At 44.1% G+C, this 13,606-nt stretch overlaps 1 protein-coding gene across 3 annotated transcripts in view; it reads right to left on the reverse strand.

Moving 5' to 3' along the window:
- RUNX2 (RUNX family transcription factor 2) overlaps positions 1–13,606 on the reverse strand; it is a 165,271-nt gene that overhangs the window by 137,992 nt on the left and 13,673 nt on the right. For all 3 annotated transcript variants that reach the window (XM_074582046.1, XM_074582048.1, XM_074582047.1), the window contains exon 3: positions 12,622–12,726. In XM_074582046.1, the coding sequence (XP_074438147.1) occupies positions 12,622–12,726 (105 nt within the window). The remainder of the gene's footprint in view (positions 1–12,621; positions 12,727–13,606) is intronic.

The following is a 13,606-nucleotide window of genomic DNA, read 5'->3' on the forward strand; positions in this document are numbered from 1 at the left end:
CAGAAGGGAACAACGACCAAGCATTTTTTCCTCTAGCTGACATCAGAGTACGCAAACCACCACAGACCGTGCTCCTGGATGCGTATATCACCCATGTACGCCCAGCTTATTTTTTGCAGAAGGACTGGTCACTTGCCCTGGATTTTACATGGCTTCGCACCCTTCCCTGGAGACTCTCGGGAGTTCAAAGTGTCTTTCTTCACATTCACTGAGTCCAGCCGGATCTCAGCAATGAGACTGGGTCTGAATTTTGCCCACCCTGAGGTCTGGATGGTGGCTGGCCACAGGCTGTGGCTGCCTGTCACCTCAGCTAAAGGGGACACGGGCAGCAGTGCACAGGGAGCCATTTGGGGCAGAGTTTGTGGGGGTGTTCAGTTCTAGTTCCCTGTGGTTGTTGTTCTTAAACACAAGGGGGTCTTGCCTAAAATTACTCCTTTTCAGAAGCACCCACACTGGCTCTCCCAGCATGGAGAAGGGGTGCCGACGGTGCAGGAGCGGTCGCAGCGAGGAGACCCGGCTCCGCGCCTTGGAGGAGTCCCGATCTGCAGCCCAGACCTCTCTGGGCTCTCATGTTTCGCGTGTGTTACAGCCTGCAATGTCTGGGCAGACCATGCCAATTCTGTTGAAGTGTACGCACACCAAATTACCCCTCTGAAGAGGCTCGGGGTGGGGAAGGAGAGCCTTGCCAAACACCGGCGCCTGGAGGCATGCTGCCTTCTAACCTGCAACGCCTCCAGAGGCCCTGCAGGCTGAGCTGGCCTTTCTTTCATCTTTTACGAAGGTTGTTGCCTTCTCCAACACGTCCCCGGCGCACGGGTAGGAGTCACGGCATGCTCTGCGGTGCTGCTGGAGATGGCACCTCGCTCATCACGCAGTGGTCACCAGCCAAGGACCTGACCTGCTGAAGTCAACGCCGGAGCTGCTGCAGCCCACGAGCAGACCCTGCCAACTGCCGACTTCATTTTCCATGCAGGATTTCCACTGAAGCTAAAGGATTATTTTTCAGTGCAAATTAATACCACGGTAGATTAAATACATTAGAGGTGGGGCCGGTAGGACTGCCTATCATTAAAGTTGCCCAATGTTTCCCATTATAAGACCCAATTTTCAGTCGCTTGCAACTTTACTGAACTTTGACTGTTTGCATTCCATTTTTTCTTGCATGAGTAAGGAACACATTTCTTCAATTTCAACCAAAATGGCTCAGACATTCCTGGAAATGAATTAGCTCAGGGAAAATGTAGCGCCTCAAAAAACATTTTTGGCAATCTTTCCTTGAAGGAGCTTTTCTGTCGCTGTATTTTTGGAATGGAGCAGCAGCTTGGCTCTTTCTATTTTTTTTTTTTTTTCCCCAGAATCGCCATGGTAATCCATCCAGATTTGGTAAAATTATAAAACTTTGAAAAATAAAATTTCACGGAATGGAAATTCCTTAGATTTCATCAGCTAAAAGCCTTGATTACAGTTTGGCAAAGGTAGCTGATTGCTGGCCCACAGATTTTATGCTCCTGCCACACAATTTTTTTGTTGTGACAATAGTTAAGTTGCTTAAAACAGAGTTCGCAGACCATATTCACTGCGTGTTCATACTTTTCCCAGTGCCTCTATGAGACTTTCAGATTTATTCTTCAGAAGCACCAACCATTCACCGCTAACGCAACCTGAGAGTGTCATTTTCAACATATGAAGCACTAGAAGTTGTTAGATTTCTAAAAAATAAGAGTAAGTGGGCGTGCTCCATCCCACAGGACATAAACCCGCCCATGCTCTTACAGTGAAGGACTGTTCTGTCACACACCACACCACAGGCATGAGTTAAAGCTGCACCGATAACTGCAGTCTTGGCATGTCCCAGTTCTGAGTGCTCAGACAGCGTCTTTTCCTACTGTAATTTTTGTCTGTAGCACACGCATAAAGTAAGAGATAGAGCTAGAGGGGTCAAAGCCAAAAAAGATCTATTTTTGTTAACGTCAACAAGTCATTATTTATCTGATGTGTAAGTATCTCCTTGTTACGTGCCTTAAATCTACTGCTTATTCCCTTTTACACCAAGTCACCAGAGAAAAACAGTTCCCACTTTAATTCTCAATGTGGCATGGCATGTATAGTTAGTGAGGTGTTTACTCCGCAAGTTAAACATGCTCCCGTGAGACCTTCCTTCATCCTTGAGCTGGGTCTAAAGACAGTCACTGCCCCATCCCTGGAGACACTCAAGTCCAGGCCTGATGAGGCTCTGAGCAACCAGATCTAGTTGAAGATGTCCCTGCTGACTGCAGGGGGGCTGGACTAGATGACCTTTAAAGGTCCCTTCCAACCCAACACATTCTATGATTCTATGATCTGGATTTTGTGAGCACCAAGTCCTCACTACTCTCCCCTACCTGTCTATAACAAAGACTGTCTCCAGAAGCCAGCTCCTATCAGGTTTCTCTTTTGCTGCCATCTTTCAGAAAGAGCAAAGATCAAGAAGAGTGAAACTAATAACATAGATCGGAAAGTCTGTACACATGCAAAGCACAAACCCTCCCTAAATACCGAGTCTGAGTATCCTTCATGTGCTGTAATTCTGCTGTCCTAATTCTCAGGGATGCTTATGACTGCGTGTCGTACCGCAGGCAATGGATACTGCTGCGTGAGACCTCTTCACGGCACGAATAGGCATACCCTGGGCTCACTCTTCCAAAGAAGAAGATAAAGGCTAATTAAACTGTCTGACTTACTTTGTCGTGAATTGATGAGGATCACGTATAAAAGCCAGACCGCTGAGCTGTAGGGGCCACAGCCCTTGGGAGAGGAACAGTAACGAGCACATCAGCATGGGGATGGACATTTCTGCACCGAGTGCCCGAGAGTTTCGACCAAGCAGGCACGGAAGAGGAAAACGTAAAAGATCACACACTGGCTATTTATGTCTAACGAGGAAGGGTTCACCAACACCTTAAAATGTGACAAACTTCAGAGAGCAGCCCTTCAACGTGGCTTTTGAAAAAGCAGGCGCGAAAGGCCCCTTTTAAAAGGTTTGAAGAATGATAAAGAAGGAGTATACAGAAGCATTTCAAAGCTGAGCGCTGCTGCAGTTGCCAGTAAGCTTGTCTAAAGGCGATGCAGGTGTCCGGGTGCCAGCCCTGCGGTCCACGCTGCTGCACGTTCCCGCGGCGGCCAGTGTTCACCGCCGCTCACCTCCGGAGATCTGCACACTGACACTTGTAGATACTGAGGGGGGGATAAACCAGCTTCTAACACACACACACATCTCTCTCTTGACCGCAACGGGCCAGAGATGACTCGCTGAGAGACCGTATCTAGCTTCCAGGCAGTTAAGGAGAGTCAACCCCCCCTGCGCCTCTGACAATTTTACCCATATGTCCCTTTACAAACGGGGTTTTCATTTCGACTGCTTAGCTGATGAATTAAAACACTGAATAATTTACACTCACAGCTCTATCGCTGAGCCCGCTTCTGTAGTCAACACTTCTGTCTACAGAGGTGGTAATTTCATTATAGCACTGGTTTTACAAACAATTCTTCAAAGAGATCAAAAAAGACCGAAAGTGGGAGCGGACCCACGGCCCAGATCATCAAAACCAAAAAGTGTCCAGTGGGAAAGCAAAAACTACGTTCCACAAATCTAGAGTTTATGGTGATAAGAGACCCAAGGAGTGAAAAACTAAATTATTCTTAATTTAATTGGTATCCTAGAAACCTGGAACCAACTCCATCACACTTCATGTGTCTACGGTGCTTGATAAATTCACGACATATATTGAATTAACTGAAGTATATTGTTGTCTAGGAATCTGAATCCAGATCCCTTATTATGTATGTGTTCATGCAAAAAAAAAAGAAAAAAGTATTCCATGTTTAATCCCCTCTGTGCTCCTAACCAGTGGTTTGTACCACACAGCGACTCTGTGCTGCATTGCCACATCTCTATTCTTCTCCAGCTTCTGTGCTACTGAGAAACACGGGTCTGCATTTTCAAAATAGAACAACTAATTGTGAGTACCGTCTCTTTTTGATGGGTAATCTCCGGATTTCTGGTCCCATTTAATACAACCAGTTAAAACTGCGCTTCTCTTGCAAATCGAATCGAGGGTTTACCGTATGTGACCAAACACATACCTGGTACTACATCAGTGCCTGCAAGTGCCTGCTCCTTTCCAAGGAGATGCTGCACCAACGTGAAACTGCTGGATATAATTGTCTGCCCGTCTCATGACATGTGAAGTGACGCTCTGGAATATAAGGAGCTAGATCCCTGTTTCTAGCAAATTAAACTACAAATGCAAGAGCTGGACTCCTTCATTTCTTCCCCGGCACGCTTCTGCGGTGCTTGTGGAGGTGATGATTTTCCTGCCGAGCTCCGAGAGCAATGAAACAAAACGCCGTCAAGTGCCTCTGCCTGCACGTGACATTTAGACCGTGTCTACTACTGCGGGAATGCAAGAATGAGAAAGGGTATGAAGATTTAAGGAAGCAGACAACTAATTGGCATTACTCACATGGATTACAGACAGGCAGGAAGCAGATTCTACACTTGTAAGCACCCTGGTTAATACCTGTTTGGCATCCTGAATTTAAATTAGCAGGGCTACTAAAGAAGCAGGGTATTATGAAGTGGGAGTAAAGTTCACAAAATGCAGGTACGAGAGTTTGAAGAGCGATGGAAGCAACAAACGTTTATACCGGCAATAATCAGGTAAAAGGGTTTGCCTTCCCACGCTGTGGGCAAGATTACATCTCAGAACCAAAGGAGAATGGGCAGCATGTTTGGATGAAGAAGGAACAATTAACGTGCTCTGATGTGAAGCAGGAATATTGGAAACATGGAATATTTCCCAGTGTTAGGAAAATCTTTAAATGTGTTCCCCAGTATTCTTCACCTTCAGGTAACATCTATGAAGTGTATAATCACCTTTATATTGTTTCTTATGGAGCCGCAATATTTTAGTTAGCGTCAGAATCTTATTGAACACTCTGCCTACAGCTAAATAACCTGAGTTTTAATCTCAGCACTTCACACAAGCCAAGCGGAGCAGGACTTCAGCAGTACTTGACTACTGAAACCCTGCAAGAGGTGATAATGACGCCTTAGTGGATAGCATCATTTTTGAAGGTGTGTGTGCATTGCACTCATTACGGCAGCTGTATAGACGCTTCAAAGTCAGCTTTAAGCAATTCCTTACATTGGCAGAAATGTAGCATGGACTGTTCACCGTTCAACCAAAGACCGTCCACCAAAGGAGGAGGGCGAATGGTTAACCCACGCTGAGCTCCATGCTACCTGTGACTGTACTGCTATCACTACCTGAGCTACCTGTTTAAAGCTAGCTCGGGATGTCTGAATTTCTCAGCAGTCATTAGGTACACCTCAGGACTACAATATCTCATAATCTCATCTGATTTCAGCCATCTCCAAACCAGGGTGCCTAGCCTAGGCTAGTCATCTAGCCTCCGCTTATAATCAATGGAAAGGGATGGATAGCTCTAAAGGGCAGATCATTGAGCTCTAAGATAGGCATTAAGATAGGTGGGATGAATCACATTCTGCGAGTGTCTGTGTCTTTTCATTTACTTCAGAGGAAACCTGCCCTACATGTCTAATTTTTGGAGAGCTGAAAGCCAGTCGACAGTGAGCCACTGTTGTGCTGAGCAAGCTGCTCTACTATAAATGAGATATGTAACAGGGGATCTGAGCAGGCACACGCACTAAGGAACCCAGTTCTTCATAAGAGTAAGGTTTCCGGCGTCCCAAGCATACTGCAGCATGAGATCATTACTAAGTTTCTTCCCCTGAAGTTTCAATTAAGTATGATATTCTTCCTCATTTCCTCTTCTGCATTCCTTGTCTGGTTAAATCAGCATCTGTGTTTCACGTCTGGGATGACCATGTTTCAGTGGAGAATGAAGTTTATATGGGCAACAGAAATAAATTTCATAAGAAGAAATGATAAAGAAATTTGGGATTGCCAGCAAGGAAGAACTACATAAGTACTCTACTTACGCTACTCTGGTGCAGCATCTGGTGGGGACATATTTGCCCTCTTCCCTACTTCCCAACCCCTTTGGAAAGTGGAGGGAGAGGTGTAAGAGGTGCCACACTCGAGTGTCAGACAAACAATGCTGATATTAGCAACAAGCTAGATGCAGTTCAAAAGTGCAGATGTACAACAGTTCTCTTGGGAGGAAAGTAAGGAACAAAATGGTCTGGGAAAAGCTACTGTAGTGCCTTTTTTTACCCCATCTTCCTCCACAGGACCTACATGGTACTTTTCCGTTCCGCATAGTCATGCCGTGTGGAGATACAGAATGAACTCACTTCCACAGTTGAGTTATAACCCCTTTTCCCACCTGTATTTTTAGTGGAGCTTACATTTTTAATGGAAGCTATTGAGGGCTAAATTCTCTTACACATGACTATGCAGCACGACTATGCAGAGGGGCCACGATGTCATTTGTGACTTGGAGAGACATTTTGAATACAAACAGCAGTAGCTGCAATATCACAAAAACACCGCGATAGTCATCTTACGCCAAACGTACCAGGAATAGACTGTTCAGAAGCAGCGTTCCCTCTACAAAGGGATGGAAACAATCTGTTCTGTTGACAAACACAAACCGAGACTGCAGTGCTATTGGTGAAGACATCTTAGGGAATGGTTTTATGCATAGACTTGCCCATTTGTTTTACATAACCTTCTCAAGGCCTTTTCCCTCTCACTGTTAGCAGTGAGTACGTGGTCACTCTGTCACCTCCCTGGGCAGCAATGTCCTCCTATGGAGAGAGCCGCTGTCTCCCATGGTGTCATGTAGATCACTGAGATTTTGGTGTCACGTACATCACTGAGATTTCAGAACTGCAGCGTATGAATTCAAGCCATGAGCGAACTAAGTAGGTTTCGCTTTCACCTTACCCTACGCACTACACCAGCCGATAAAAGTTATGATCACCGGAAAAAAAATTATTTTTACTCTCACAGTCTGTTCCTCAGACGATGAGTTCTTATGCAGCAGCCCCTCTCTGGCCGCAGTGGAAGAAAGAAGAACTGACTGGTCCTTGGGATGCAGCTGCCACCCCCGTGAGTCTCCTGGTCACCTTGTTCCGGAGTCATGCCTCGCGGTCGGGGTAACTGTAAAAAGCCCTGCTCTGTGGGTTACACACCCAGCTCGAACGTCAGCCTAAACCACTGGCATATATAACGTCTGTCACCTTTGACGAGGAACACTTGAATCACCCCACTGCTTTCTTGCAGCCTCTGGGAACGCTCGGGAGCTCCCATCCCCAACTAGTAGGGTTTTGTGAAATTACACATTTGCAAAAAACAAACCAGCAGCAAACGACAGTGAGCGAAACTATGATGTCTTGCATTTTATGCTGCAAAAAGGACGTGGTGTTGTACTACTGAAATCGGAAACACTCCAACTCCTCACTGGGGACCTGAGCACAGGAGGTCAGGTCCCAGCCTGTACGTGGACTGCAGTCATGCTCAAATACGCTAACGGTAGTCACGGAAAAGAACCTAAACCCCACAGCATGGCCACGCTGAGTGTTTCATGGCTGTATAATCACATTTTGCCTCTTTTCTTACAAAGGGGCATTATAACACAAATGTTAAGCTTTACAGAGTCATTTAGCGCGACTTGCAAACCGCCAGACCGCCCACTCTGCCTTCCTCTGCTCCCACTTACGCTGGGAGAAATCCAGAATAACCCAGCCGATCTCAGCAGAGATTTGTCACTCGGGAAGACACCAGCGCGACTCACAGATTTTCGAACTTCGGTTTGGATGAAAACCCAGGACCCGCTCATCCTATCTCAGGGTATTTAGCATTGGCTTTAATTAAAAACCTCCTCGCTGTGCCAAAAACACACGCAGACGCGAACTTCCCCGTTCCGTGTCTGCAACGCACCGCCTGGAAAACCTGCGATCCTGCCCTTACAGTCTGAGGTGGATGCACAAAATAGGACCTGCCTGTAAAATTTCCTCTTGTTCTGCAAACTTTCTCTCTCTCTCTCTCTCTCTGTGCACTGCCCCAATTCACCGCAGCGCAAAAAACCACAGTCAAATCAATATATTCTTGGGAAGGAAGGGGGGCTGGCGGAGTGATTTTTGAAGGCGAGCCAGAGAATATTCTAAACGGGGGACACACAGCGTGTTTTAACTGCTGTGATAATTCTGCATAACGAGATGTTAAGGCTCCAGCTCCTCGCTGTAGCATGCCATGTGTCCCCGAATAAAATTACTGCCATGCAGGCTGTTAGCAGAGGAATGCGTAAACAGACAATGTATCCTTGCATCAGTTCCACAAAATGTTGCACAACACAAATGCCTCTCGATGTGTCATTTCCTGCTTGGCCACCCGCCCAGCTCCTGACAGGCAGTCAACAAAAAAAAAAAAGAAAAAAAAAAAGAAAAAAAAAGAAAAAAAAAAAGAAAAGAAAAAAAAGAAAAGAAAAAAGAAAAAAAAAATTTTTAAAAAACCAAAACAAACCTGAAAGATTTAAAGCTGTTCTACCTCAAAGCACATTCCACTAGCCCCAGACGTAGCCCTCCACCCTCCGCCTTTGAGAGGAAAGAGGGAGAACTTCCTAAAAACTGTTACGGTTTTAAGTCGAGGAATCTCAAAAATCCCAATCACTTATCTGCGTTTTATAAGCCAGGTTGGCCAAACAGTTAATACAAAGGCTGAGCAGAACCTCTCGCCCGCTTCTGCAGCGTGCACAGACAAAAAGGCGATGTTTGCTCATACCTTTCGTCACGTGTGCACCTCGCAAGCCGCAGCAGCAGGGAAACACTCGGGAGCTGAATGAAATAAGAGTTTTCTCCCACTGAAATGCTTCAGTTCAAAGCTCAGAACTACTTTTCCATTCACGCTGATAGAGAAAATTGTGGTCAGTGAATTTGGAGACTACCTTTAATTAGGGGCGAACTGAAGTCCTTGGAAGCCAGGCAAAATATAAAAATATATAGACTTCTTTTCCCTCCTTCCTCACGGTTTCCCTGCTGAGTGGGTTTCTGCCATGTCTCCTATTCAAAAGGTACCACTATGGAACGGCAAATCATTATTTCTGTATTTTTAATGAGGTAAGGCAAAGGCATTAAAGGGGGGGCTTAGGTAAAGGTTTGGGGTTTTTTTTTTTGTTCTGTTTTTTTTTCTTCCTTTAATTCGTTTACAGTGTTCCCTTGCTATCTGTCGGTCAGTTATGACCTCACGACAACTTATTTCTCTGGAAAACTTCTTTCAGCCCTCCCAGCTGGAAGGCAGCTCTGCTGGCTAAGATGTGCATATGGCAGAAGTTTTATCCTGGATATGAGGAGAGAAAAATATCTGCAGGATTTCCCAATGATTCCCAAAGATCTTATACAACCCCGTCTCTAGACTCCATCACTCAGAGTGCAACGCGCTGTCTCAATCCAGCCCAAAGACTGTGCAACACAGGGGATGTCCCTGGATGCTAATCTAGACAGGCTGAAACAGATGATTAAAAATAAATAAATCTTTTCCAAGGAAAAATCATCAGAAGACCTTTTCTCGTACAGAAATGGGCAGGTTTTCCCAAGAGAGCAACCTGACATCACTGCCTCTATTAAAATCTTTTCAAATAGTAACAGAGAGGCAAGGCAGCAAGCTTCTACAAGCATATGTTTAATACGACTAAATGGCACTTACGTTTAAGAACCTGACTTTCTGAAGTGCCGAGCACCCGAAACACCAACTGGAGTCACTGCGTGCCGTGACTGTTCAGCACTCTGAAAGTCGGGCTCTAAATGATTGTGCTATCTGTCACGGTATTGCTGCTGCTCCTACTGCTGCCGAAAGCACGCAGCATTCGTTCGCTCGAGTCAACTTGCCAACAGAAGGTCAGAGGGCCCTGCCTATAAACAAGCCTTACAAATTCACGATCTAAAGCATGATGTCATGTCTTAAAATGATAAGCTGGCAACAAAGTAAATGACATTTTGTAAAGATGTGCATAATTTTATGTTTACGCTACTTAGAATGAAGGTTCTAATAAGTCATCGGTTGTGTTCCTTTAAAGGGAAGTTTTATAACTGAGATGAATCACAACTGCAAAAGATCAAAGTTAAAAAACATCAATGATGCCATGGGGTACTTTTTAATCTTGTAATGAATGATGATCATGTGCTCTTATGAAGTTGGTCCAACTGCCAACGCCAGATGTGTATATTAAGAAAAAAGTTGTTTGTGATGTGACAGCTCTGGTGGAGCTGCCAGAGAGAGGAAAACTGGGATAACATGCTTGAGATGTCGAAGTGAAATACAGATCCTGGCAGAAAGGGGCACTATTTACCGATACATAATTTGTTAAGAAAAACACATTTGCTATCAGAGCCACTCGTTAACTTGAATTCCTTATTGCCCCCAACCACCTAATTTTCCTTATGCAACGTAAATCCCAGATACACTTCTTGAATGATTACTACCAAACGGTAATAAATCTACACGAGTGCAGGGGCTCTCAGAAGGACGCAGAACTTCAGCGAAACTCCCACAGCTCGCTGGAGCTACTCTTTCCCTGAAAACTCAAATTGAATAACTGGACGTGTCGTAGCGCTTGAAGGGATCAGACTGCAACGACAGAACTGGCGGAACCAAACCGACCCCAGAGTGGAGCTTCACTAAGTATTTAGCCAAAACTTTAAAATTCAAATGGGTATTCAAGCTCAAATTTGGCTTTCTTTTTAAAAAAGAAAAAAGATTAAGAATGACACAATAACTCCATCTAGGCCATAAGAACTGAGTTACTGGGCATTTCTAGGTTCAGCTATTCAAGGAGAACAGCAGACAGGTATCCCGTACAGAGGCCTTTCAGGTCTAAACCAAAAATCTCCAGCAGAACTTGGAAATTGTACTAAGTTACAAGAACGCTGCCTCACTTTTAGTCCACCGATCACCAAAACGGTTAGTCCCAGCGCAAGCAGGTTCCCTTTCTGTGCTACGCAGGGTAGTCCACGCTATTCTCCGCATCTTTTTCAAATCCCTCTGCTCTTTCACAGCGGTTGTGTCCTCTGCTGGGAGATTTCCTCTTTTGCAGATGCCTCCATACATACGTGGAAGCAGCCTCCAAACGGGAATGGCTAAATGATATATCACTCACTCTCTAGTTTTCACTCCACGAATGCAGTTTGCCCGGTGTCTCCAAGTAAGCTACACGGAGCACCAGCTACAGGTGAAAATTAAAACTGGGAACTGATTCAGCTCGGGAGAGAAGGCAGGACAAAAATCCCCTCGCTGTGACAGACGGACACCTCAGCTGTGAGCAGGCAGCAACACAAGCATCTACGTAATGAAATTTATCCATAGCTATTTGCTTTTTCTTTTCTGTTATTCGAGGTGAAACTCTACAGCCCAGACAGTTCTTACAGAAGGCATTTCAGTTCCCGTCTGTCAGTGTAAGAGGAGGTGACACCACAGCGTGTATTAGCACGAGAAACACTTAACTGCGCGAATTCTGTCTACGTCTTTCTATTTCTTCTGTCTTTGTGGTATTTTAAAGAAAACTCCATGAAAGCTCCTTAAAGGCCTCATTATTTGTATGTGCAAATCAAAGGCAAAATAATTACTGGAGATGCTTCCATTATAGGGATTTTTTTAATGTGGTTATTCATCAAATAATTCTTAATCTCGAAATGTAATTTGAATACAGCTATACCTGGTTAATCCAATCAATTTAGAAAGAGTCATTCTAGTTAGATTAAGAAAAAACTCCCGAACTGGCTCTTCAGTGATACCCACACGATGTGCAGCAGCTAAATGTGCTAGACAGAGAGACAGCCGCCCAAATCATGATGGATTAACCAGACTTGACTCGCTCTAAAAATAAGTACTACCCGTAAAACTGCTAGAACATGGCAAAACACAATTTTCATAAAAATATAGCCAGTGGTCTTTGCAAATAGATTCTTAGTAAGTTGGGAAGGTGCACTGCTATGAGATAAATGTCTTGAGTGAAAATCTGCTGGACTATGTTTAAATAAAATATATTCTCTGTGCACAAATAAGAAACAAAGACCATGCTGTTGATACACTGTTTTTTTATCTTTCTTTGGCCCCCAGGGGGTCTATGATGAGTCCATAGCTGAAAACCAATTTCAGGTATGATGAGATTAACCAGGTGCATTAATTATCTGATGGCAAAAGAATTCAAGGGCAAACAAAAAGGCACTATATTGTGTATTTTTCTCTCTGCAGTAGGGCTGATCCTGAAAGATCAGTCTCCTATTTTGTTCTAAACATTTTCCGTTGGAAGCTTACAGGAGCTTAGGGAATTCAGCATGTTGCAGGACTGCATCTATTATACCTAAATCAGATTATACATAAATATAGTGGATTTAGTTCTCATTTACACTGGCAGATAATGTATCAAGACCTTGATGTGAATGAGAATCAGGTTCGTGATTGCTCAAATTCAGCCAAGCACTGAAGTGTGTGCTTAATGCAAGTATGTGTGTGGTCCAATAGACTCCAAATTAAGCATGCGCTTACATATTTTGCTGAGCAAGGACCAGTGTTTGACAAAGAGATGTATTTCATTTATAGGTCTCTGTTAAACAAAATTAAGCAGACATAAGTGCAAAAATAAGGATATAATACTCACTTCTTGGCTCCCTTGGCCCATCCACTGTAACCTTTATAGCCCTGTGGTATGTAGCGACTTGGGGGGGATTTGTCAGGACAGTTATTGTCAAAGTAAAGCTCTTCCCTACAAAGGGAAAAAAACAACAAGGAATGAGTGATTACAACATGAAAACAGTCACATGCATGTTCAGTGAGGAATCAGAGACGTTTAAAATTATTCCCTGTCGTTACCACAATCGTGAAAATTAAAAACATAACTGACCATAGGAGTTTTCCTCCCCTTCAGTTTTACTCTATGTCAAGAATATGTCCATGTGTTGACAATCTAAATGTTTCTTATTTAATAATGGGTCATCATACAATGACAGAACAAAAGTGATTCACTGCTGAGGACAAGCCAAATTCTTTGCTGTATTGAAAGTGGTGTAAATCCAAAGCAAGTCAGATAATTCAAAAATTTACTTCAGTTTTGCAGCTGTGTGACGGAGAGCAGAATGTGGCCACATGTTATTTACTTCACACAGTTTTATCATTTCATTTGTTTGACTTGACTACAATAAGATGAGGAAAGAATATATTTTCCTCCTGGGAGTCATTTTAACAGGGAATCAGTGTCTCCTGTCCTTCATATACCAGGGGTAATATGACGACATCATTATTACTGGAACAGACTTTTTTTCCCCACGTATTCCCTACAGTAATTCCATCCACGAATTACTAAGAAAGCCCCCAATTTTCCTGTGAGGGTGAGAAACTGCTGTGTGCACGTACGTTGCTATCGTAAGTCTGCTTTTTCTTTTTTTTTAAATTTTTCGTAGTTCCAATTCACACAGAGATTGCACAAGACCGTCCGCAGCCTTTAGCTGAATGAAAACGTTAAAAAAGAAATAAATAAAGGGAGCTGCCTGCGTCTGAGCGCACATTCTCACAAGGCGCTGGCCCCCGTTCGGGAGACTCACTGACAGTTGTAATCTGTTAGATATGCAACGGTTAGTCATGTCAGA

Source organism: Larus michahellis, chromosome 3 (genome assembly GCF_964199755.1).
Source record: "Larus michahellis chromosome 3, bLarMic1.1, whole genome shotgun sequence".
Classification (NCBI taxonomy): Eukaryota; Metazoa; Chordata; class Aves; order Charadriiformes; family Laridae; genus Larus; species Larus michahellis.